Source organism: Annulohypoxylon maeteangense (genome assembly GCF_022496945.1).
Source record: "Annulohypoxylon maeteangense strain CBS 123835 unplaced genomic scaffold GGS22scaffold_1, whole genome shotgun sequence".
Taxonomy (NCBI): Eukaryota; Fungi; Ascomycota; class Sordariomycetes; order Xylariales; family Hypoxylaceae; genus Annulohypoxylon; species Annulohypoxylon maeteangense.
The window spans coordinates 3,960,172-3,983,937 of NW_025953248.1; the positions used below are offsets into that span (position 1 = coordinate 3,960,172).

The following is a 23,766-nucleotide window of genomic DNA, read 5'->3' on the forward strand; positions in this document are numbered from 1 at the left end:
TAACGGACGTATTAGTTATGTGTGGGGTGCCACCGCCTTTTGGCAGGGCAAAAGAAGTTTAAACTTTTTATTGTGTGCCAACACTCATTTTATGAGCGTGGCTGTGGTCACAATACTTCTTCTGTATGTATGATCCTCTCCTCAAAAGAACCAATGTATGATCCCAAACCGAACTCCCACGAAAAAAAACAGACCCATTGCCAACGCCATGTTTATGCCCCTAACTCCAACACGTCCCAATTGTTCACGCTGTTTTTCATGATTTAGATATCATGGGTGGGGTATGGCTATATATTATTAGTTAGGGTATCTTAATACAAGAGGCGATTGTTTCTTACCGGACATCTAAAAGTCCATGTCCATCATGGCAACGTCTTCGTCTGCCAAGGAACTCAGACCCGAGCTGGCAGGTCTGGGAGACTCTTCTGGAGCTACCTCAGCCTCTGGAGGGCGGTTGGCACGGTCGTGCATTTGGATAGCCCATTGGTGAATAGGGTTCTCCTTAGGATCAGGCTCGATGATACCGCGACCGAGGATTGTGTGCGCGTATTTGGAGTCATCGGCTGTCCTGTTATGCTTCCTCTTAAGAGCTGGAATCAGGCTAGTTAGCATGACTGTGATTACACTCTAGAATAGGTAGGTAGATATAGAGATTTGAACATACCACTGAGGTAGTCGGTCTCCCGTAGTTCTTCCGCCCCTTCCATCTCCGTGTCACCTACGGTCGGCTTGTCAAGCCCGGCGACTTTACGGATTCGGAGGTTTTTGGGGCCTGTTGCCCATTCAATGAAGTTATCGACACCACGCGTATCCTCCTGACCAGCGAACAACTGCTCGGTGAAGTCTTTCTCGGGCTTCAGTGCGCCACAGTCCTCCAGAGCCATTCGTACATCGACAATATCAGGCACACACGATACACCATCCTCGTCCATAACGTTGGCATATTGAGCCGTCTGTCGCGATATAGCCATCATGTACTTAACCGTCAAGCTGGTGAACGCGTCGACAGTGGCAGGTGTTGATGAATGGTAGCCTTGTGCGCGCATGATCTGGAGGATAACAGGTCGGAGAAGCGCGTGGTGGATTTCAAAGGCGTTCGGAGCGCGGCTGATCTCCTGCGTTTGCTGTGTCTGTGACGACATCGCGGATACTCGAGCTAGACGGATTCCTTTGTTTCGAGGTCGGTAGTTCTGAAACAAACGATGGAATCAAGGACGCGCGATGCTATGGCAAACAAAGCGGTTGTCGCAACTACTGTCGAGAAATGATTTTGTAGCTGTCTATTGAAGGATTAGCGTGGGTTAGGTGTTTTCCTTTGAAACAGAAACGTGGGATGCCGATTTAGAGGGAAATTTACATACCTGTGTCTAGCGAGATCCGCGTATTCGTCCAAAAGGCTTGCCAATCAAGATGATGACTTTGCCCAGAGCGCAAGAAATTCAAATAGTAGCTTTTGTTATGGAAAAAGCAGTGGTAGACGTAGAGATTGAGAACTTGGCTTGTAGAGTTAAAATGGCGTTCCAAGTTGGATGCTAAGCTTGCAATTATGAATTTTGCAAGAAAGTATCTGGAGAAGAGATGAATTTCTAGAGAAGAGAGAGAAAGAAGAAAGAGGGAGAGAAAAATAAATATCGGTGGGGGGCTGGTATTATATATCTTTTGGAAACACCGTAGAGTCGGGTTCGAAGAAATATCGTATAGATATCGATGTCGATGTCAATGTCGAGAAGTAGTGGTTGCTATTGTTGCAGGTTAACCGAATCCAGTCGATTTGATTATTTCCTGTGCCATTTGCGCTAGTAAGGCGCCCTAGCAAGTAGTTGCCAGGTTATGTATCGTAACATTCGAAATTTGATGCTATTTTCAAACGATGTATGTGTAGAGGGTGAGAATCATCGGGAGGTTTTAATCAATAAAGCTTCAAGGTCTCAGCTTTTATCCAAAAGAGGACTAGCGTCGTTTTTCGCGTAAGTACCGGGGTATTTTCATCCAATTAGTGTACATGTTCTAGATATATTGGAATACCTTGCTTGATCCTATAACACGATTTGATTAGAGAATAAATCTTTATTAAATCCAAAATTGGGAAACGATAATTAATTGGAATATTTGATTGGGTTTTCTTTGTTGTAGTCTTTATTACAGGCGATGTGATCGTAGAAAGTGGTTCTCTAAAAATAAGTACTTAGGTACATCGATACGTACCTTATTATACTGATTATGTCTGCCCCACCAGCAACAGAGTTAAGTTTCGTTTGTGGTGCAGGTCGCCCCACACAAGCACTCAAGGCTCTTATCGATAAAGCACTAAAGCATCAGACCCCAGGACTTATTCGTCGCGCTTTCAAGCATTCTGAATTCTGAATCTTTAATTCTACTTTCGTTCGCATGAGCCATCTTGAATTCCAACAACTTCAGCCAACATCAAGATACTCTGATTTATTCTTTCTAGCCTCTTGATAATTGGACTGACTACAACAATACTACAATTACCGAGATTTGATCTCAAGTCTCATCTCTTCATCTCAATTTATTGAGACGCTGAGACGCGACCATCTTTACCTCCCCCTTCTTTCATTACCACCACCCTTTAAATCTACATCATGTCTTCCATCAACGTAAAACCGACGCTCAAGCTCGACACGAGTCAGAGCATGCCTCCTCCTCCCAATGGCGACAATCCTAAACCCAAATTGAAGCTAAATACCGCCACTCCTTCCAGAGAAAAGATTAAGATCAATCTCAAGGAGAAATTAGGCGGTAGTCAGCCGGGCACGCCTGCCGCCACTTCTGCAGCTCCGACGCCATCTACTACTAAGTCCAAGGCAGGAAGAACGTCTAAGCCGACCAAGAAGCTACTCGAATCGAAGAAGCGCGGTTTCGACAGCGATGACGAAGACCGCCCGTTGTCGGAAACTCGCCAGGAATCAGCCCGACCGAGCAAGATGATTAAGATTAAACACAATCACAGTCACAGTCAGGGTCACAGTATCCCTCCTACGCCTATTAATTCCATCAAGTTCAAGCCCCGAGGCGAGCCCATCGAGCATCACCCTGGTGATGGCTACGATTCCGAGGCTAGCGACCGCGAAGCTGACCCCATCCGAGAAAGCACTTTCGTGATCCGTACTCTTCCTGATCCATCAATGGACTATTTAAAGAAGGCTCTAGAGGAGGGTACAGTGGGTGTACCTAAGCAAATGGGAGGCGCAGATTTTAGCGTTCAGTTTATCGATGCTAAGACGCGTCGAGCTGTAGTTACTATCGACGGAAACCATTACGCCGCTGTTCTAGTCCAGCTCCCTACTATCACAGAAGCGACAAAGACGTGGGACAAAAGGAACATGATGAAGAACTCGGACATCTCGGAGATGCTTCTATGCTTTAAGAAAGTCAACAGCGAGGCTGAAGCCAAGATTGTCCCGATTCCGGAGATGGTCTCCAAGAACGACTTCAAGTGGCCGCATGGCCTTACTCCGCCTTTGCACGACGCCCCCCATCGACGGTTCAGAAAGACATTATCTGAGAAGCAATGGCAGAATAGCGCAGCTCGAGTTTTGCAATTACTGGAAGAAGATGAAACTGCTTTAGATGTACAGGTCGAAGTGATACGTGATGATGACGACTCCGAAGAAGAGGAGGATGAAGAGGATGCCGAAGGTGAAATTGAGCAAGATTACTTTGGAGGACAGCCTGACGCTATGGAGGATGACATGGAAGAAGATGATGAGTTGCTGGCCGCTATGGAAGCAGCACTCGAGGACGCAATCCCAGTCGAAGAACCAGTCACAGCCACGCCAAATGTACCTTTGGAAGCACCCGAAGCCCCAACTCCGATGACCATCGATGCTATCACACCCGCACCTATAGCAGATGAGGTCATGTCAGAAGAAGACGAAGACGAAGATGACGAGGAAGATGAGGAAGACGATGACGACGATGACGATGACGAAGAAGAAGTGGATGAGGAGCAACTAGTCGCAGAACGGGAGCGTCAAGAGAAGCTTGATGAGATCGAGCACTTGAATAAGGCATACGAGGACACACTGCGCCAGCTCGCCGAAGTCAATGCGCCTATCCTGAAGAGACGTATTCTAACGACAAAGGATAATCTCGAGAAGGAGATCGCCGTCAAGAAGGCCGCCCTAGGTCTAACTGATGAGGACTAGGACCGATATACCCACAGGAAAGTGGAGGCGGTATTATTTTAAATGGGGAAGCGCGTATGGGGTTTGTCACATTTTATACCTCGATACCACGTGTCTACTGTCTGCGAGGACGCCCATGACATCTGAAAGTCGGTTAGGTTAAGGTCAGGAGTTTCTGGAACGATACCCCAAGCGTTTACACACAGTGGAAATGCAATTGATTCATCTGTAGTTAGGACATCCACATGTTCATGAGTGGACAATAGGATGTGCTTGCGACTAGGGAAGGAATCCTCTAAATCCAGGGTGGGATTCTGTACTCTATATAGGTAGTGTCGAAATAGTTCGTCACTATAATATGAGAAACGGTCGCAATCATTTGACATATATCTTTGTGCGTGTGTGATCTTATGTGTACAAGTCTACTCGCGTATAGTACATCTCGGTGAGTAGAGCTTCGCTTAGCTTCGCTCTCTACATGAGGCCATGGTTTTTCCCCATCCGTTTCGCAACAGATCATCCACCCTAGATAGCCGTCTCCTCCTCATCAAAATCCCCTCTTCATCGTCGTGGTAGACTACTACATGCCCTTTAGGTAATTACTCTCCTTAATGTTCTTCTTCCTCTCCTTGCGCATAGCATGATTCAACGACACACGAGCCTGCTGCGCAGCGAGCGCTCCCTCCATCGTACCCTCCTCATTGCCCGGCAGGTTGATGCTCTGGCGCTGCAGCGGGATCTTGGGCGCTAGCGCTTCGATGTTGCCCGAGGCGAGGATCTTGGCTTCGAGCGCGCGCTGCCGTTTCGCTGCTAGACGACGCTGCTTTTTGGATTTCGCTATAAGTGGGTTAGTTGGCCATTGCGGGGTATATCCGGGTTTTTCCAGGGGCCTTACAGAACTCGTCGCCTTCGTCATCTTCGGCTTCTTCCTCTTTCTGCCGCGTTTCTATACATGTCCACAGCCATGACGGGTACGCATCGTCGGCTAGCGCTACGGGGTCCGTTCGGTTCTTGAAGTAGTTCAGGCCGGTTAGGACGGTGCCTTCTGGACATGCTGAGAGCTTGGGCATCTCCTCGCTGCTGCCTGCGGTGTCGGATAATGGGTGGCTGAAGACGGGGGTTCCGCTCGCGGGGGTGGGTGTTGGTGTTGGTGATGGGGCCGCGGGGGGAGACTGTTGTGGGATGGTGCTGGAGATTGAGCGTATCGCGGCGGGGGATCGGAGGGTGTTGGGTATGCGCGAGCTGAGCGCTGAGGCGCGATGGAGACAGCGTTGGCATATCATTGCGAATGATTGCGTCGGGGTGCCCAGACGTTGGCTAGAGATTGGGATATTTGGATTTTGAAGTTTCGATGGTATTGAAGCTCTAGAAATTTTGTATGCGATGATCGGAACTTTGGGGTCGGTTTTGCCGATGTCCACTCGATTACCCACTAACTAAAGTGGAGGAGACATTGGCTCAGAGCCTCAACCCCGGATCTTAAACTAATGAATATCAACCTTGGAAGTATCTGATACATTCTAATATGCAAATAAATGCAATTCATATGGATGTTTCACGTATGAATTATGGCAATTTGACTGAGATTTTTGTTTTGATATGTTAGGCTTCTGATTATATACAATATGATAGGTGTTCGAGAAGTTCCCATCGCACCAGATTGGCCTCACATGAAGACCTCTAGGCTGTTCAAAACACGCATTCATTGCTTTCTTCTCCGTTACTTCGGCTGCCTCAACTCAGTGTCAACTATTTGCTCCGTTCCATTCTTGCTTATTGTTGAACGGGCGACGTGTCGTTGCTCGAACATGTAGCCCTTTACTCGGGACTCCTTGAGCATCTGGAGGTATTTTTCTATTATTATATCAGTTAACCCGGTCGCTGCAAGCCAGACTCCATTGACAACGATGGCAAATAAAGCCCCTTATAGCATTCGAAATAATGCTCCAAAGCACCCATAAATCTAACTCACCTCTTAGAGCACCGCACTTCTCGAGGTGGTTAACACCCTCGCGGTAGTAGCATTTGCTCAGCTCCTCTCGCACTAGCCGACCCATCATAACTCCCACCCATTGTTCTTTGATAATGGCATCTTGCGCTTGCTTCAATCGTTTGTTGTCGTCGAAGTCTACTCCAGCGAAAGTAGGAGGGACTGTAGGCTTCTTCGCCAGGAAGGCTTCGGACTCGGGTGTCGGCATGGCGATAGAAGCCTAGGATGACGTAATTCGAGATTTGACTGGTTATTTGCGGGATAGTCCTCAATTGAAAATGATTTTATGCGACAGTGTGCGCTTGAATGTCGGATGGGAACTCTCGGTAGAATTCGTGATAAAGCTTCAATTGAGCAAGCAATCTAACGTCAATGCTCACAATACACCCGATAGCTAAATCAAGTCACGTGTGGTTACTCCCGCCGTCTACCCACATTCAAGTACACTGTACAGTTTGTATAATCTGTACAGTACGAAGCACAAATGCACCTTCCCTGTGTTATTAATTATCACGCAAACTGAGATAGGATGTGATCCGTGCTATCGTACCTCATTAGTGTAACACTACCCCTCACCGCCCGGGATTGCCCCACAGGCAGAATGAATTTTTTAACAAGAAAAGACCCTAGGTCTAGAAATTTTTCAAGCTACCAACCACGACCTTTCCATCCTTCTATTGAAATACAACTTTGCGCCCACTCTCGTCTTTCATCCTTTTTCTTCCTTACATCGTTCATTAATTCGCAAGTCGCGCATAGGTTTTTCACAATCAGTCACTTAACCCTACTATCGTTCCGTTACAATGGGCAAGGTCAAACAATCAAACGGCAAAGCCGCCAAGGCTGCCAATCCCCTCACGGCCGTGAAAAACGCTGGCATCAAAAAATCCACTGACACCCCCAAGGCTAAGTCCAAGGCACTTGCTAAGGATGTTGCTTCCAAGGCCGTTAACACCAAGGAGCTTGAGAAGAAGAAGAAGAAGAAGGTTGTAGAACCCGAATCTGAATCTGAGTCCGAGGATGAGTCTGACTCTGCTTCCGAGGAATCTGACTCTGAAGATGCCTCCGGCTCTTCGGACGACGATTCAGATGCTTCTGAGTCCGAGGAAGAGAAGCCCGCTGTCAAGGCGAAGGCCAATGGCAAAGTCAATGGCAAGACTACCAAGCCGGTCGCCAACGGCAAGGCCAAGGCCGCCAAGGAGTCATCTGATTCTGAGGATTCCTCCGACTCTGATGAAGACAGTGATGATAGCGAAGATGGTGGTGTCGCTGCTGCCAAGTCTGCTAAGCCTGCCGCAGAGAAGGCCAAGGCTAAGGAAGAGGTATGTCGCATTTTATATTTGCATTGTTTAGGTAAGCCCATACTAATGTGAATTTCTAGTCTGACTCCGACTCTGATGACTCCGACTCTTCTAAGGATGAGAAGGATTCTGACGACTCTGAAGACTCCAGCGAGGAATCTGAAGAGGCCGAGACGAAGTCTGAACAACCCAAGAAGCGCAAGGCTGAAGAGGAGGTATCTACCCCTTTCAAGAAGACCAAGACCGAGGAGAATTCCGAGGACGAATACACAACTCTCTTCGTTGGAAACCTCGGCTGGGGTATAGATGATGACAAGCTGTACGAGACGTTCAAGGAGTTTGCCGATCTCACCAGTGCCCGAGTTGTCACTGACAAGGCTATGCAACGCTCTCGCGGCTTTGGATACGTTGATTTCTCATCTCATGAGGGCGCCAAGGCCGCTTTCGACAAGATGAACGGTTTCGAGCTCGAAGGCCGTGGAATGAGACTTGACCCCTCCAAGCCCCGCCCTGCTGATGACGCCACACCTAATGCTCGTGCCCAAGACAGAGCCCGGCAACATGGAGATACCGTCAGCGCAGAAAGCGATACCCTGTTCGTTGGCAATCTACCGTGGGATGCTGATGAGGATTCCGTCGCTGCATTCTTCGGCGAGGTCGCAGAAGTCAAGAGTGTTCGACTTCCTACCGATCCGTAAGTTTTTTTGCTCCCCATCAAAAAGAGTCAATATTAATTATATCATAGCGATTCTGGAAACCGAAAGGGTTTCGGCTACGTCAGCTTCAACTCGGTAGAGGATGCCAAGAGCGCCTTTGACGTGAAGAATGGTGCTTATGTTGGCGAGGGACGGAATGCTCGTGCCGTCCGCCTTGACTTTGCTAGCCAACGACCCCCTCGTGAGGGCGGCGGCGGCGGCTTTGGTGGCCGAGGCGGTGGTGGGTTTGGCGGCCGAGGTGGTGGCCGTGGTGGTGGCCGCGGTGGCTTCGGTGGACGTGGTGGCGGTCGTGGCGGCGGTGGTCGTGGCGGTGGCGGACGTGGTGGTGGGTTTGGCGCTTCCTCCCGGGGTGGTATGCGACAGTTTGAGGGCAAGAAGACCACTTTTTAAAGTGATATAGCCGCACATGGCAGTTCCATCTGAGGGTTCTTTGACACACGACGGTTGGCTTAGTGGGTTCGTCGGCTTCTCTAAAATCTAAACCCCTCTGGGGTTGTGGGCTTTGAGGGCTAAGCTTCAACAAGAAGCTGTGATTCAACCTGAGGGCTTGATCGGAGGGTAACCTCCTTGTGGTTTCTGAGGGCTCGAGGGCTTCTTCGAAGAGATGGCGCGGTTACGTACAGGCTGTTCTTACGCGCCTTAATTCCCATATACCAGTTTTCATCAGGTCGGCTTTTCCTTCTGTGGGCTCTGAGGGCTTCTTTCTGGTCAACGGAGTTGGTATGAACCTTCTTATGTGTGGGATGATATCCCATGCATCTTGAAGCGGACCAAGCTTCTAGATTACGAGGGCTTTATGACGGCGTTAGAGGGCATACAAAAGTTCTTCTCCTATGGGTATGAGAGACGAGCAGTGAGCATTTTCTTTTGCAACTATTCCGACGGGGGGATGATCAGGGCTCGGTGAGTATACCACACTTCATGTTTTCTGTAGGTTTCACCGTCACAAGTCTATAGATTTGTCAGATCCGTAGTGAATTCCGCTTAATTTCCCATTATTGATCCTATTTTTATATTTTAAGTGAACATACGCGACATGAATCGAATAATTTGATACGATCTATTAACGGGCGCTCTCAATAATTACAATTTACCTTCGACAGCACACACGAACTAACGCTATTCCCAATCATCCATCCAGTCTAGAAACTGTCCCATTATCGGTGTATTGGATATCTAACTCCGTATCATATGTCGTGGCTTGTGACGATGTTGAAGGTGGGAAATTCTCAACTATCTGTCGGGAGGCCACAAGAAAATACCGATAAGGAGAGGCTCGTTGCTTTTGCTCGAGTTGGTGATTAAGAGGATAGAAATATCGCTACTAGAAGACCTTGAAATCGTCCGTTTTGATTAGAATATGAGGCAGCAAACACAAGGATACGGAGCGAACGCTCACTCGCTTCGCCGTGAAGGCAATATAGTTATCAATAAGTTATATAAGCTTGTCGTCGATTTGACGCACTGCGGCTTCGTCGGGGCTACCGTAGTGGCTTGGTGCCAGCTCGTGTGGTGCTACTCGAGGTACCTTCGCTACATATTCTAGCCAAAGTGTCGCGGAGCCAAGGAGTCGGCCGTACTAGAAACCGACGACAAAGCCAATATGGGATATGAGGAGTACTGTGTAACACGCGACGAGAATGAGATACATGATTTTGCGACTATTGGTTGAACCTGACTCTGTGTCTTCAGCAGTACAAAGCGAGGCATCCATTAGTCTTGATTTTTGTATTTGGTATTATTGAAGTTGACAATGTTAGGTAGGATTCGTTTTGTTCTATGTTGGTCTGGGATTTCTATCTTCTACGTAGGTGGTTTCGATTCGGGATTTTGATGTAAGAGATTCTTTCCTCTTAGAATAAAGATCTTGTTACTACCGTATGTGGTCTAGAATGCGGTAGGAACGAACTCGACTAAGATGGATAGGAGTATTCTTGCTATCTATATGTAGTTACCTACCCATATCAAGGTAACATCGAAATTCTTAATGTTTGTCCAAGATTATAACAATTACCTACATTCTAGTCTATAGTCGTTCACCATGTAGAATTTCTCTGCGGATTATACAGTATTGCTTGAATTCTTTAAGTCTTCGTACCATGAGCTTCTCAACACGGTTACGCCATCTAGCAGCGGTACCCCTATTCTACCTAGCATACCGACTCCTTTACTTGGGTGTCTGGTTCAGGAATTAGGAGTCCGTATTATTTATTAATTATATCCTATGATACTGGATGGACTTAGCTGCTATTTCTGCGGCATTAAAGTCGACGTCGGAGCGGACGAGCTTGATGAACCGAGTTCTAGGCTTTAGGGTAATGTCGAACCGGATATGGATTGCAGAAGTCCAGTCCCCGTGATGTGGAAACACTCGAATTTCGAAAGGAGCTCCTGTGCTTTTGAGTTCTGCTTTACTTTCTGCGGTACATCCCGATTCCCATCCGTAAGCATCTCCTTATCTAGGTATGTTAGATGAGGCCTATGTTGAACTATCGCCACTGACTATGACATTATGTTACGGATAGAATAACGGTAACTCGAGCATTCCCCAGACTTTGGCCTTTAAATAGATGATCAACAGAGCTTTTCATTTGTTAGATGGATTTTAGTCATTCGATATACCTGGGGTAAGGTTTTAGTTAAATGGGTGAGCAAAGAAAGTACTATGTAAGAGCTACTGCTGTTGATGTAATAGTGAACCCCCACCCGCGTGCCTAATAAGGTGTAGTGTCAAGTGCCTGACATACGGATTCCCTTAGGTGGCTGGTTGCACATGGACCCTTCTACACTGCCTTTGGGCTTGGATACGGTCCAATGATATTTACGATCACAGATGAATCCTATCAGGTGAGAGTGAGCATGACACCATCATTTCCAGCCTGTCTGCCCTTCATTCTCTATGCTTTTAAAAGGCAGAATAGCGTCAGAATAAGTGAGCCATGTGCGAGCCATGTATTAATACTACTGTAATACACTGTAAGTTTACTATCCCCTAGACTCTTTGATGCTGTGGCAAAGCTGACAATTTCCTAGTTAGATAATATAGGGGATAGATCAAAACACAGTGTAATACAGTGCCATTTCGGGTGGTTCACACATGGCCCATTTATTCTGACGCTATTCTGAAAGGTTACGAAGCTTATATTGTTGATCCTCGATTGTTAGTGTCTCAAGCACGGAGTCAGACTCTCATATCGGCTGACCTGCATGGTTAGTGCGTTTAGTTGGGCACATCATTGAATGATGCATACCTGGGCAGATCAAAGTGTTGAGAGGGTTGAGAAGGTTAAGAAAATGTTTAGATTGAATGGGCATATTCTGGGACGTTATCGGCAAGATTGGAAGATCTTGCCAAGACGCTATTTCAAATCCACCGATTGGTTGTACCTGTACATGGTACCTACAGGCCTAGGTACAGGCCTACAAGTGGGATATCGTCATCTGGTAGCCCTCCACCCATCTCACTAACCTGTAACTTAAGTCTTAGGGAGGCGCTGTCGTTAGTGATTATTTAAATTATTAGCAGTCATTAGTTCCCCGCCAAGTACGTCGCTCCTGTTAAATTAGGAAGTCTGTCATCGAACTTTCTTCTACTCCTTCCATTTATTCCGCTGCGTTACCTCCAAGTTATATGTGGACGTGTTTTAAGTTTGGCTGGTTATTAGCTACTTTAGTTCTTATTACCTAAAGACAACAAGGCGAGCGAGTTAAGCAAGTTGAAACAAAGAAGTCACGGCTAGAGAAACAAGTACATTCCGAACCGTACCTTGCGTGTGACCCTCGCCTTGCGTCTGCCGTCTGTCTCGTTTGATTTTCTCTTTCCAGCATCGTTCGTTTTGACGACATTTCAAACATCAACCATTCGGTTATGAACCCATGAACCCTAGTCTTTCTCTCTCCGGTCCATCTCAAATATTCAGCCGTTGTCCTTCTTGAATCGTTATTGACCAAACAACCCCCGCCGGACTCGCACTTCTCTCACGTACGCGTGCCCAAATCTGTATGTACCGTAACCGTACGAATGCAAATACAAATACAAATACAACACCTGGCACGAATAAACTAACATAGATCAGCGGATCCCTGCTTTAATTGAGCGCGCGGGGGATTTCTTTGCTGTCCTTTCGTTGGAGACGAACAGCTTTGGTACCCCCAAGCCTCCAAAAGCCCCCAAATTCCAGAAGCCTAATCGCCCGGTCGTCGGTGAACTGCGCAGCTCCAGTCATTATTGATAATCGATAGGCCACTTACAGTACTCCATTCTAAGGTGTCGTTATCCGCCATCTACCTGAAAGTCTGGGTCTATTGCATCTTCCCCTTTTTTCTCACCTGCTTCCCTTAACGCATCGCATATCCTCGTCTGCACAAGATGTCGGCCCAGACCTGGCAACGTGGCAACAACCCCCAGCGGGTCTCTCAATCCACCGCGATGCGATCCGCGTCCGGTCCTGCTGCTCCAAACCAACAGCGACAGCGGAATGATGGTAAGCCTGACTGGTTCAAGTGTAATAAACAAACTCTCACCGCCTTAGCAGAATCATGGGTCGAGGTTTCTTCCCACCCATCATCATCCTCCGTATCCTCTATCGGCGACGAGATTGTCACCACGGGCCTACAGGTAGGCTCGACCTACCACGGCCAAAGACGGCGACGTTTGCATCCACAATCCTATGCGCGCTCCGATGCTCCACAGCCCACTTTTGTCGCCGGCCAGGTTGGTCAGACTGGTACGAGCAGCAGCCAAGAAGAATATGAGGAGAGTGAAAGCGAGGACGACCGAGTTTTAACCAGTTCCGCCGAAAATATCGCTTCACCCCAAGCTGTCCGAAGCACTCCACTGCGACAAGTCCAACCTGTCGAACCCGACTCGAGCGATGACGACGATCGCGCAACAGCACTGGGGACTCGCCCTTCAGAGCAGCCTTTCCAACCCCAGCCAAATGCATTCTCACATCCGCCTTCCCACTTGATGCATCGCCACTCCACAACCTCATCCCTTCCCCAACATCATCACAGACCATCCTTCGGCCAGCGATCCCAGACTCGAGTTGATCGTCGTTCTCCTAATTTCCAGGCTGATAACGATGCTGCGTTGCGTGCTAGTCTGACAACCCTGCTTAGCTGCGCTGCTGCTGCAGGTAAGCGATCGAAAGATGGCGAGAAAGAGATGGGCGAACGCTCGAATGCCGCCACCGGTAACCAACCTATTGAGTTCCGCTTCGCTACCGAAGCCGACTTAATAGGGCCATCTCCGTCAACCCAGACACGAGGGGCTTCACAACCTTCCAGGCCAACCCCGCAAGCAGCCACGAACCGTGAATCTGCGGGTGAGAAAGTCAAGCGATCCGCCACACCTACGCCGAATACGAAGTCGTCTCGAGCCACCAAGAAGAAGAGAGCGAACGCGGCTGCAGGAGAGGAAGCTTTTATCAGTCCTACGCTCATGACCTGGGTCGTAAGTGCTGGCGTGGTAGTGTTGGTATCCGTCGTCGGCTTCGGGGCTGGCTATGTCATTGGAAGAGAGGTCGGTCGTCAAGAGACTTTGAATGGTCTAGGTGCGGTAGGCAACGCGAGCGCGGTGGCCGATGGCAGCAGCTGCGGAAGAGAGGTTATTAGGAGTGGCGGCGGGACTCTGAGGAGATTCCGTTGGGGCACCGCAGTGGGGAGGAGCGTAGCCGCGTGAGACAAGCCACGGAGGATACCGAGCTGGGCTTGATATTGCTCTTTTTTGCCTTCAGCGGATAGGCAACGCATTAACGTATTACGAATCGATGACCTACAGCTTAGGGCATCTTATGCATTTTTGATAATTAGCCGCCATATTCACATGACGCCTGCCGGAGTACGAAGTTGGAGCACTATATATCGTCATAGGCGTTTTCGAGCTTTCTAGTGTCGAGTGGCACGAAAGGATTCATCGAGGTCACGACCGCGAGCATTATCCTTGTTATGTGTGGGAGTTTGAGGTTGATATTTCGGGGCAATTTGACGACTGTCTGGTCAAGTTGACACGAGTGTATTTTGCTGCAGAACGATTAAATAAGAGTAATTTTGACTGAGACGACTGGCTCGATATGCGTTCGCTTGGTTCGTGTCAGGTTGTTTTGCGGACACGAAGGGATTAGGGATAGGTTAGGTAGCTTAGCAGTAATCATAACGAGAACTATACATAATACTATAATGGTCCAGATTCTTGATGATATGAGAAGAGGGAAGAAGGAAGAGGGTTCGAAGAATCTTAAAAGGGATATTGGAACACCTCCTTTCTTTTAGTAAGGGTTTCCTAGGTTTACCTATACTAGACTGTTTTGAAAGGAAATACTTAATTGCCCTTGGGCAGATACTTGAGTTCTCATAGATATGTATCTACCTACCTAGGTAGGTATCTAATATCTGGATACTTCTATCATTTAATACCTACGCAACAGGTATACAAATAAATCCCAACTTCGAACAAGACGGGCTCATAGCAAAAGAGCCAAGGCGGATGTGCCGTCACATAGCTACGGAGAAGGGGTCTGCCGGTGGCTCTGAATAATCGCGCTGCGTCGGGACGTAGTATCGATACCTACGCTTGCTCCGACAACCCAAGTCGGGAAACCTTGCCTAGATTCCTACCTACCTATAGGGAGGTAGTTGGGCGTTTATTGTTTAACGCATTTGTCACGTTGTACATGGGCAGGGAGGAGATATGACATTGGTGCATATCTCGAGAGGTAGGTATGATAGGTTTGGTATTGGGCCGCAGTACGCGTATACACCACATTATGAAAGATATATCCAATTCATCTGGTTAATAGGGGCAACTTAGATTTGTGCTAGGTACTGTAGCTACAGATTTTTCTCGGGGCAGGGTATAGCAAGGACAACTTTTCAAAGCGACAATACGTAAAAAAACCCGACCTGTTATCTATCCATTAATACCCGTCGCTTTCCTCTACTAGTACTTCATTATCATCATCGTCGTCATCGTCTGAAGACACGAATATTTTCTGTCTTTTTGTTTTTACTCTCCCCCTGTTACGTGTACTAGCACTTTTCCGGACTGGGACGTCGGTGTCACTACCATCGTCGTCCTCGGAACCGGCGGGCGAAGTAGGGATAGTGACAGAGGAAGCAGCGGCTTTCTTTGAAGCGCGTTTGCTTCGGACAAGCTGGCTCATGGACGGGATACTGTCGTCATCATTAAGGCTATCCTGAGTGGCAGTGAAGCGTGTCGGTTCAAAGTAAGGTTTTTTCTTCTCCTTCTGTTTCTGTTGTTTCTGGTTTTCTTTTTGACGGGGACGGCTATCGATGATGGAAGAGGCAGATGGCGAAATAGGAGAGGTAGACCTGCGTCGGGATTTTCGTACGACGAAAGACATGGATGAGGTCGGGACTGCGGGAGTCGATGTGGCTTCGTCGTCGCCAGCTATGAAGTCTACAAGGTCGCTCCCATTGTCCGAGTCTTCCGTCAATTCTAGGTCGCTAGTACGCCGGCAGTCATCGCCTTCGTCAGCGCTTTCGTCGTAGGCTGCTTGAATTTGATTTTTCTTAGGTCGACCACGAGACTTTTTCGGGGTCGTCGCTTTGGCCTTTGCCTTTTGTCTCGGCTGCGCTTTTGAGGCAGTGGTACGTTTTCGAGGTGGTGGGAGATGATCTTCCTCTTCTTCATCCTCAATGATTTCCTTTAAAATGGTGCGTTTAACTGCAGGGCTCGGTTTTGTAGGCTTGAGGGCCTTCTTAGGTCGTGATGGAGCGGCTGATACCTCCTCAACTTCGTTACCATCCTCCGAGGTTGGCGCTACCACCTTCCTCTTCTTTCGAACTGGTCCTGGATCGGTAATCTCGCCATCCGAGTCAGGTGCATAGTCTGGCAGCGGTAGATGAAGATATCGACGCGCATCTGATTCTGAATACGGATGATCTGAGGCGGACTTCGCTTTCGATAATCTTTTGAATAATCCCACGCACCGCTTCGCGTGTTCCCCGTGCTTTAGATCTACAGTTTTCCGAAGTGTTCTTAGAGCACTAGGGTGTGCCTTCAAGTCCACTTGATCGATATCCTCCATATCTCGATTATTATATGGAAGGAATTTGTATATGTTATTTAGCTCCTTTGTTTGTCTTTCGTTTAATATAACTTGGCCGAGAGCTGGTATATCGGCAACCTTCTCTTCCTCGATGGGATCAGAGGCCTTCTCCGTCTTTGCTGGTTTCGTTTTCTTACCTAGGAGCGAAGCAACGCTAGTGAAGCCTGTTTCTACGCCGTCGGGCATATGGAACTTCTTTGGTGGCTTCTTCTTTTTGGCCCTCCCCTTTTTGGGCTCCGGAAGACCCTGGATTTGTGTATTTTCAACTGGAATGTCTATGGCTCTCATATCAACTTCAGGCCGGATGTCCCTTGGGACTATCCTCGCGGATAGGTCGTGGCGAAAATTGAAGCGACTTCCGTCACATATCATCATTTGCATCTTTTCGTAGCCATCTTTGGACTTGGCATAATTGTCCTCCTCTTTTCCACGCATCAGTAATAGGACAACGCGGCCTGCTCGTTTTCTTCCGGTTCGTCCCATTCTCTGAAGCATTCGAATTGGAGATGCGGACGCATCATAACATATGATTAAATCAACTTGACCGATATCAAGTCCTTCCTCACCGATAGAGGTTGCGACCAGGACGTTAAATTCACCGGCCTTAAATTTCTGTATGCGTTCTATTTGCTCTGCTTGTTTCATACCCCCTGATCTCTTTGAGTCGGCCTGTCCAACAAACACAGCGGCGCGGATAAGTGGTTTGTGGGTGTTGAGGATTCGTACGATCTCCTCGGCACTGTCTCGGTATTCGCTGAAAACGATGATTCTAGTATTAGTAGTAGCTCCTTCTCTGCCCTCGCCAGCATCCATAAAGTGATTCAGAACAGTATCGGATAAGTACGTGAGTTTTGGGTGGCTAATGAAGTCGTCTTTCTTTGACCAACCGTCGATTTTATCCATCATTTCCTGGAAACTGGGAGATTCGATAATCTGTTTTTTGAATTTGGAGCCCTTTTCACCTTTTCCTTCGGTCTCCTCTCTAAACTGGACAAGACTGTCGTAGAATGGTTTGATACCGTGGAAGTTGAGTAACTTGATGCCATGGGATAGACTTGTCAGAACCGAGAAGATTGCCATCATCATGAATTTCACTCCCTGGTTAACATGCTGCCCAGCCCGACCCATCCAATCCTTCCTCGCCTGAAGAAGGCCGTATGTAGTGAGTGCCATTGGATCACGGCCGTAGTATATATTTTGCTGGCTTAGCTTCTCTACAAGCGGCTTTAACGCTTTAGAGAAGAGCTCCTTGATGTGATTCATTTCATCTGACGGGTCTAGTAATACGATATCTTCATCTCTTGAATGGACGTACTGACGAATATCAATGGACTCCTCGGTGCGGATCTCTACATGTGAGATACCAAGACTGTCGATTACCTCCTGGACCGATTCAACCCTCGATCCCGGGGTCGCAGTTAGGGCAAGTATTCGGAAGCTACTCGTAAAACGTCTCAGGAAGCTGACAACTTTCACATAGGAATAATTCCCAGTAGCCCTATGAGCCTCATCCACTACTAACAACCCAATAGACTTGGGGTCGGCAAATCCTGAAGACAAGTCGTTCTCTAACGTTTGCGGGGTCATGAAAAAGACCCTTTTGGATGCCCACTCGTCCGCACGGAGACCAGGAGATATTTCGCCTGTGAGTAGAGTCGTTTGTGACCTTGGAATACCGGCTATAGTGAAGCAGGCGTCGACTTGTTGGGATACGAGCGGCTTGGTAGGAGCCACAAATATGATCTTGGCTGATTTCATCCAGCGGAAGTAGTTTAGCATAATCGTAGCCGCAATAAATGTCTTTCCCAAGCCCGTTGGAAGAGCCACAAGGGTATTATTAAACAACCCATTCTTGACAATGCTAAATTGATAGTCTCGAGTCGGTCCCAGATTAGTGGGGTAAACCCAAGTCTTCATAGCTTCCGAGTCAAGTTCATGGTGAGTTGGCGGCTCAGGAGGTAGATCTGCACGGAAGACACGGTTCCTGTTTGCCTGAGAAGACCCGGGATCTTGATCTTGATGAATAGTCTGACCAAATAGGGTAGTCTGTTTGTAAGCAGGGGTTGGTCCACCAATACGAGACGGTTGCCGAAAACTTCCTGAGAAGCTTCTGTTATTGGCAGAAGAACTCGAGAATGCGTCCAGCGGCAGATCATCGAGGTCGATAAATGGTTGCTTATTAGAACTTGTGCTTTGCTGGAGTGCATATCAGCGGGAATCCTCTGAACATAATACAAGGCATTGACCAAATATGAAACGTCATATAAGAATAACTAAAATTCGTATATGATCGTGTAAAGAAGATACTGGACTCATACCATTGAATTTGGCCGAGTTGAATTGGCGTGGGGCTGAAATCGACCTTGATTAATCTTGGCAACTGGACCACGACTTGAAGCTGGTGCCGGGGCCTGACTGGCGGCGATGATCAGATCTTCGTCGGCGATATCATCGTCGAACTCATCTGAATCCATGGCTTAATTCTTTTTTAGATATCACATAACTCCCTCGGTACCAAGTAGTTTCTTGGTCCAGTCATCCTTCGGCTGATATGGGAACTTGGAAATCGGTGTACATTTATCGCGTTTGACTAATAGTAGCGTTCCTAATCCGTCGACTAATTGGCGTTGAGATTTCGCGTAGTCATGTGCTCATTGTGGCTTATTTTGCGGTGTACTGTGTGGCTCTGCTCTAGGCTGATCTCCACTGTCACTGTGTTTGGTGGCTGAGTCACCTACTTAAAACTTTAATCAGAGTCATACAGTGGTCTGTGCATGCCTTTTTTCCCTTAGTCTCACCTGAGCAACACCTACTTTCTTTTTCTTCAGCCTTTGTTCCGACGTCACGACCTTCCATCTTTCAACCTTTTTACCTTGGTCACTTTCTTTACTAGGAAGACAAAACAACCACAATCCGAGTGATTCGTCTTTCGTATTGATACCGCAATCATTACGAGAGAACGCATCTCTCTATTTTATATTTTTCTTTCAGTTGCCTCGGGAAAGTTGACGAACTTCGCAATTATATCACACTTTCTAGGCAACCCGCCATCAATCGACCCACGATTAAATGGTTTTCTCGCTGCACTAGGAGACCGCCACACTTCCTTGACGGGCCTCTGGCAATTTGCAATCTATTACCAACGGCTTTATTAAACCCTCCTTCTAATTTGGCCTACTGCGTTCTGCGCAATAACGTCTACCGCTATCCCGACCTTTGAAATACATCTCATCACGTGCACCTGTCGCTATTCACAAAGCGACCATGGCTCCCTCTGGTCCACGTAGAGGATCAGCCCCTTCTGGCTTGCGCAACGGCCGAGGCTCTGCAACGAAGACAGGCGGCCGAGGCGGTATCGCTAAGCGTCGCGGAAATGCAGCATTGAGAGTTGACCGAGATGGCGACCTCGATATGGACGCCCCTACAGGCACCAACCGTTCGTCGCAAAAGGCGAAACGTGCCAACCATCACGATTCTATTCCGACAGCACCCCGCGCTAACCGACAAGTCGCGAACGGATCTCGCGCGCCAAGAGCGTCGGTAAAAGCACAACAAATCATCCAACGAGCCCTCGCGAACGGAATACCTGCAGGACCACGAGGCGCTCAACGTGTTAACGCTCAAGAGACGATGACACTACAAGTCGCAGGTCTCAAGTCGAGCAAAGCCGCTCACAACGAAGGAGGTGGACTAAAGGAGCTGCTCAATTTCCTGGAACGCAAAGCCCAGACTGTTGGTAAAACTACACGACCCATCAGGATTAAGAAGGTATGTGATAGCATTCTATCCGAGAATCTGGGGGGTTACGGGGCGCCGCAAATTCTCCGTATTCGTTATCATGCCATATAGCTCGCAATAAGAAACGAGGAGAGACAATATTCAACGAGCCGCATACCTATCCCGGATTCCTAGAGCATTATCAAGGTTTCATTACCTTGCTAACGTCTAGCAGTCACACATTATTGGTGACTTAGTACAAATCTCGACAAGCAAGCAAGATGGAGAGGAGATTCTTAAGGTGGATGGTTTCACATTCGCCGGTACACCTCTAGCTATTACGGAGGTTCCTGGAGGACAGGCTCCACTACCCGAGGCTAACTTATCCTCATCCGCCCTCGAGATCAAGGATCAACTACGCAATGTCCTTAGTTTACGCTATAACCCTACGGCGAAGCTATTAAATCTATCTACCCTCGGGGAAGATCAGATTCTCAACCAGATGGGATTCTTCAGCGGTGAAAGTAAACCCGAGAAGCTGTTCAAAGCTCTGATGGCCGTCTGTGATGGTCTATTCAAGACACCCCAGGACAAGCGCCAAGCCGTTGCTAGTGTCAGCCTTGCAGGCAACAACATCGACGATGTCCATCAGATTATGGCTTTGGCCGATACCTTTCCCGACCTAGTCAACCTAGACTTAAGTCGAAATCACTTCAAAGACTTGCGAGGACTTCAAAAATGGCGACACCGCCTTCGCAAACTCGAGACTTTTCTACTCAACGAGAATCCTATCGAGACGACAACTCCCAGCTACAGAGAAGAGGTCACGGCTTGGTTTCCGAGACTACAGAACCTCAGCAACGTTCAGGTTCGTTCACCGGAACAAGTTACCGCAATGGAACTTGCCTCTCGACCTACACCGATCCCGCAAAATGGAGCGGACTTTCGAGATATCAACGGAATTGGTGAAGGATTCATCAAGGAATTCATCCCGATGTACGACTCTGATCGGACAAGCCTAGCTGGCAAGTACTACGAAGACGAGAGCACATTCTCTATATCAGTAAACAATACCGCCCCCAGATCGTCTTCGTATGCCCAGCAAGCCGGATGGGGGTCATACATCAAATTCTCGCGTAATCACGTTAAGATTACACATGAGAACACTCGTAGCAAGCGTGTGTTTTTTGGACCGAATCTCATCCGAAGTGTGTGGGACCAACTACCCGCTACGCGACACCCGAATCTACTTGGGGAGTTCAACAAGTACATTATCGACTGCCATCCCATTCATGGCCTATACGATCCAACTAGTCAAAACCGATCTAGTGTGGATGGAATGGTCCTCACCATCCACGGAGAGTTCGATGATCAAGAGCCTGTCACTTTGAAGACCGCTAAGCGAAGCTTCTCCCGGACTTTTGTTCTAGGTCCAGGCACACCAAATAGAAACCCCATTCGTGTCATCAGCGATGTGCTCGTCGTTAGACCCTTCAGCCCGCTGCCTTCATCAGCACCGGCACCGGCACCGGCACAGGTACAGGCACCAGTACCAGGCCTGGTCCCAAACGCTGCACCAGCTGCTCAACCGAACCTGGAGTTACAGCAGCAGATGGTAATCGAGGTGTGCAACCGCACTGGTATGACCCCAGAATACTCCAAGTTGTGCCTTGACGGCGTCAACTGGAACTTTGACCAGGCTCTAGTGATGTTCAACGACAAGCGAGTAAGTAATAACCAAAAAAGATGGTGGAGTATCAGAGACTAACAATACGATAGGCGCAATTACCGGCTGAAGCCTTTGCAAACCCGTCTCAATAGGAACTGTGACGTAAAAATGGTTGAATCGAGTTGGAATTTCTACGCGCGATGGCATTGCATGGTTCAGGAGTTTGAGGTTCATGGGGGATGGTTTTAATGATTCCGGGATATGGCGAGGGAAGGCAAGGTTGGGCTGTACATATACTACAGCAAGGAGGATATTGTGAGAACGAGGTGGCATGGATGAAATTTGTTAAAGTCCGCCTATGACCCTCTTGATCGGATTGAGACTTCCCGCCCAAGATACTGCGCGCTTAGCTCTCGTTGATCTACGTTCCGAAGCTGTCGGATTCACTACATCCACACAAAGCTCCATCAAGCAATACTAAAAAATTGCCAAAACAACACTCTTGATGCACCTGTGATATGTTTCTGATTATTCTATGAAGAGATTTGTGATGTCACTACCTGCGTGGTATCGATTTCTATTGATGTTAGCGGCATTTGTCTATCTATACCTAACCTAGAAGTCTCCAACGGTAGTTCTTGGTGATAAGATTATGGGATATATGTTGAGCCAATTGGAAAATAGGAATTATGGTTCATGTGGTTTAAGTAGTGGTAACATTTAGATACCGCGCGCTTTTAGGAATGAGAGATAAGCGGGATATTGGGAAATGAGGAAAGGAATAATTGGTTCGTGATGAGCTTGTTTCTAGCAAGAGCCGTGACGGTCTGTACCTCGGCGCTTATCACGAGAGGGTTGCGGCCTGCGGCTAGGCTGATCTCGGCAGGCATGCGGATTTGCATCTACATATTCCTAGCACAGATCTATCATGCGGTTGGTGGTTGGAAGAGAATAAACGGGATGACGACATTGAGCGACCTTTAAAATTGGCCGTATTTACGACCGTTGTCAGCCGGAGGTTAGGCCGTTGTTCATTTGTGACGATGTTGGAAAGACATCTGAGCTGTAAGGAACCGAATCGGACCGCTTATGGTTATTCAGTACACCGATGAATTTAACAAATCTAGTGATTCTTCAATAGAGAAGGTCGTTGAGATCTTTTGCAAGACCCGAAATAATATCCCATAGTAATACTTTAACTAGTACCTACTAGGTAACCACGTAAACTGATTCATTTATACATAGCAGGCAGCTAATATACTATAAAAATAGTAGTGAGCGTGACCTAGTTAGGCCAAGTTCGAATGTTTGAAGGAGACGCAACGCCTCTTCCAAGGATATTCTGAGATGGGAGTTGTCGCACGTTTCGTAGTTTTCTTTTAAGCAAATGTGACAAACAAAATGAGCTATGATGACAAAAATAATAATTCTGAAGCAGCTTAGAGCTTGCCCTTCCTCGGCACGATTTCTTTTTTTCCCTTTCAATTTTGCCTTTCGGGTCCGATCCAGTTCGGCGGATTTCAACTATCATAAACACCAAACATCGCGGAGTTGGTTGGTTGGCAGAATCGGTTGAAAGTGATCATCCATCTGTTAGCTTGGTTTGGATTAAAGCACCAAAAATCCAACAATCGAAGACGCTGGAAGTAGTGGAGTTTAAAAACGATCGTACATGCCTATTCTGCTGAATGCCGACGATGCCATGCCGTTCAAGCAGTAGCGAACTGCAAAGTGTGCTCTGTAGGTACGAAATAAAAGACGATCAATTGATCGGTAGCGATTTCCGTTCGATACTACCCAATGACCAATTGAATCTCGCACACTAAGGCTTCAATGTCTTAATAAGGTACATAGGTACTTCATATCAACCAAACTTACGTCGTTTATGAGTTCGGGATAGAGTGGGGTAGCCGTTTCACAATATATTCTCCTTCTTCTAGTGGTTAGTGCCCGCCATATTCCAACCTCAATAGGAAAAGCGTGGTACCTGGTCTTACACTAGTTATTACCTACCTGCTTGGTATACGATGCTAAGGAAACGACCTATCCAAAGATCATGTTACGATTCTCCCGTTCGATTGGACAATTCTGTCATTCGTTTCCTCCAGTCACTTTCTCGCTCGCACAGCCCCCAACCTCCAACTCGTTCTGCT

The 23,766-nt window shown here is 47.7% G+C and overlaps 8 protein-coding genes across 8 annotated transcripts; 4 read left to right on the forward strand and 4 right to left on the reverse strand.

Annotated features, from left to right (window-relative positions):
• Positions 1–15: 15 nt before the first annotated feature.
• Positions 16–1,869, reverse strand: GGS22DRAFT_151501 (uncharacterized protein). Its single transcript, XM_047959495.1, has 4 exons — positions 1,362–1,869; positions 665–1,280; positions 339–590; positions 16–287 (listed from the first exon to the last, which is right to left on the reverse strand). The coding sequence occupies exons 2-3, from the start codon at positions 1,140–1,142 to the stop codon at positions 346–348; spliced, it is 723 nt and encodes a 240-aa protein (XP_047824483.1). The 5' UTR covers positions 1,143–1,280; positions 1,362–1,869; the 3' UTR covers positions 16–287; positions 339–345.
• A 523-nt stretch (positions 1,870–2,392) lies between these two features.
• On the forward strand, positions 2,393–4,188 carry GGS22DRAFT_16556 (TAFII55 protein conserved region-domain-containing protein). The gene has a single exon (XM_047961704.1). The coding sequence runs from the start codon at positions 2,604–2,606 to the stop codon at positions 4,167–4,169; it is 1,566 nt and encodes a 521-aa protein (XP_047824484.1). The 5' UTR covers positions 2,393–2,603; the 3' UTR covers positions 4,170–4,188.
• A 335-nt stretch (positions 4,189–4,523) lies between these two features.
• GGS22DRAFT_151503 (mitochondrial ribosomal protein L37-domain-containing protein) lies at positions 4,524–5,548 on the reverse strand. The gene is made up of 2 exons (XM_047959496.1): positions 5,044–5,548; positions 4,524–4,985 (listed from the first exon to the last, which is right to left on the reverse strand). Exons 1-2 carry the CDS (start codon positions 5,429–5,431, stop codon positions 4,729–4,731), a joined length of 645 nt encoding a protein of 214 aa, XP_047824485.1. The 5' UTR covers positions 5,432–5,548; the 3' UTR covers positions 4,524–4,728.
• Positions 5,549–5,696: 148 nt separating this feature from the next.
• Positions 5,697–6,516, reverse strand: GGS22DRAFT_16561 (uncharacterized protein). The gene is made up of 2 exons (XM_047961716.1): positions 6,121–6,516; positions 5,697–6,002 (listed from the first exon to the last, which is right to left on the reverse strand). The coding sequence occupies exons 1-2, from the start codon at positions 6,344–6,346 to the stop codon at positions 5,869–5,871; spliced, it is 360 nt and encodes a 119-aa protein (XP_047824486.1). The 5' UTR covers positions 6,347–6,516; the 3' UTR covers positions 5,697–5,868.
• Positions 6,517–6,725: 209 nt separating this feature from the next.
• On the forward strand, positions 6,726–9,275 carry GGS22DRAFT_151506 (RNA-binding domain-containing protein). The gene is made up of 4 exons (XM_047959497.1): positions 6,726–7,460; positions 7,520–8,133; positions 8,185–9,085; positions 9,178–9,275. The coding sequence occupies exons 1-3, from the start codon at positions 6,942–6,944 to the stop codon at positions 8,543–8,545; spliced, it is 1,494 nt and encodes a 497-aa protein (XP_047824487.1). The 5' UTR covers positions 6,726–6,941; the 3' UTR covers positions 8,546–9,085; positions 9,178–9,275.
• A 2,909-nt stretch (positions 9,276–12,184) lies between these two features.
• GGS22DRAFT_16592 (uncharacterized protein) lies at positions 12,185–14,014 on the forward strand. The gene is made up of 2 exons (XM_047961768.1): positions 12,185–12,639; positions 12,691–14,014. The coding sequence occupies exons 1-2, from the start codon at positions 12,525–12,527 to the stop codon at positions 13,836–13,838; spliced, it is 1,263 nt and encodes a 420-aa protein (XP_047824488.1). The 5' UTR covers positions 12,185–12,524; the 3' UTR covers positions 13,839–14,014.
• A 932-nt stretch (positions 14,015–14,946) lies between these two features.
• On the reverse strand, positions 14,947–18,799 carry GGS22DRAFT_194582 (P-loop containing nucleoside triphosphate hydrolase protein). The gene is made up of 2 exons (XM_047965522.1): positions 18,546–18,799; positions 14,947–18,423 (listed from the first exon to the last, which is right to left on the reverse strand). The coding sequence occupies exons 1-2, from the start codon at positions 18,699–18,701 to the stop codon at positions 15,073–15,075; spliced, it is 3,507 nt and encodes a 1,168-aa protein (XP_047824489.1). The 5' UTR covers positions 18,702–18,799; the 3' UTR covers positions 14,947–15,072.
• Positions 18,800–19,055: 256 nt separating this feature from the next.
• On the forward strand, positions 19,056–22,107 carry GGS22DRAFT_151515 (NTF2-like protein). Its single transcript, XM_047959498.1, has 3 exons — positions 19,056–19,995; positions 20,180–21,670; positions 21,724–22,107. The coding sequence occupies exons 1-3, from the start codon at positions 19,492–19,494 to the stop codon at positions 21,763–21,765; spliced, it is 2,037 nt and encodes a 678-aa protein (XP_047824490.1). The 5' UTR covers positions 19,056–19,491; the 3' UTR covers positions 21,766–22,107.
• The last annotated feature ends 1,659 nt before the right edge of the window (positions 22,108–23,766 follow it).

Coding starts and splice junctions, on each gene's coding strand:
- GGS22DRAFT_151501 (XM_047959495.1), bottom strand. CDS start 1,142: ATGTCGTCACAGACACAGCAAACGCAGGAGATCAGCCGCGCTCCGAAC. Junction 591..664: donor GGAGACCGACTACCTCAGTG/GTATGTTCAAAT, acceptor GCCTGATTCCAG/CTCTTAAGAGGAAGCATAAC.
- GGS22DRAFT_16556 (XM_047961704.1), top strand. CDS start 2,604: ATGTCTTCCATCAACGTAAAACCGACGCTCAAGCTCGACACGAGTCAG.
- GGS22DRAFT_151503 (XM_047959496.1), bottom strand. CDS start 5,431: ATGATATGCCAACGCTGTCTCCATCGCGCCTCAGCGCTCAGCTCGCGC. Junction 4,986..5,043: donor TGACGAAGGCGACGAGTTCT/GTAAGGCCCCTG, acceptor ACCCACTTATAG/CGAAATCCAAAAAGCAGCGT.
- GGS22DRAFT_16561 (XM_047961716.1), bottom strand. CDS start 6,346: ATGCCGACACCCGAGTCCGAAGCCTTCCTGGCGAAGAAGCCTACAGTC. Junction 6,003..6,120: donor GAAGTGCGGTGCTCTAAGAG/GTGAGTTAGATT, acceptor ATATAATAATAG/AAAAATACCTCCAGATGCTC.
- GGS22DRAFT_151506 (XM_047959497.1), top strand. CDS start 6,942: ATGGGCAAGGTCAAACAATCAAACGGCAAAGCCGCCAAGGCTGCCAAT. Junction 7,461..7,519: donor AGGCCAAGGCTAAGGAAGAG/GTATGTCGCATT, acceptor GTGAATTTCTAG/TCTGACTCCGACTCTGATGA. Junction 8,134..8,184: donor GTTCGACTTCCTACCGATCC/GTAAGTTTTTTT, acceptor ATTATATCATAG/CGATTCTGGAAACCGAAAGG.
- GGS22DRAFT_16592 (XM_047961768.1), top strand. CDS start 12,525: ATGTCGGCCCAGACCTGGCAACGTGGCAACAACCCCCAGCGGGTCTCT. Junction 12,640..12,690: donor ACAGCGACAGCGGAATGATG/GTAAGCCTGACT, acceptor CCGCCTTAGCAG/AATCATGGGTCGAGGTTTCT.
- GGS22DRAFT_194582 (XM_047965522.1), bottom strand. CDS start 18,701: ATGGATTCAGATGAGTTCGACGATGATATCGCCGACGAAGATCTGATC. Junction 18,424..18,545: donor CAACTCGGCCAAATTCAATG/GTATGAGTCCAG, acceptor TATGCACTCCAG/CAAAGCACAAGTTCTAATAA.
- GGS22DRAFT_151515 (XM_047959498.1), top strand. CDS start 19,492: ATGGCTCCCTCTGGTCCACGTAGAGGATCAGCCCCTTCTGGCTTGCGC. Junction 19,996..20,179: donor GACCCATCAGGATTAAGAAG/GTATGTGATAGC, acceptor AACGTCTAGCAG/TCACACATTATTGGTGACTT. Junction 21,671..21,723: donor TGATGTTCAACGACAAGCGA/GTAAGTAATAAC, acceptor ACAATACGATAG/GCGCAATTACCGGCTGAAGC.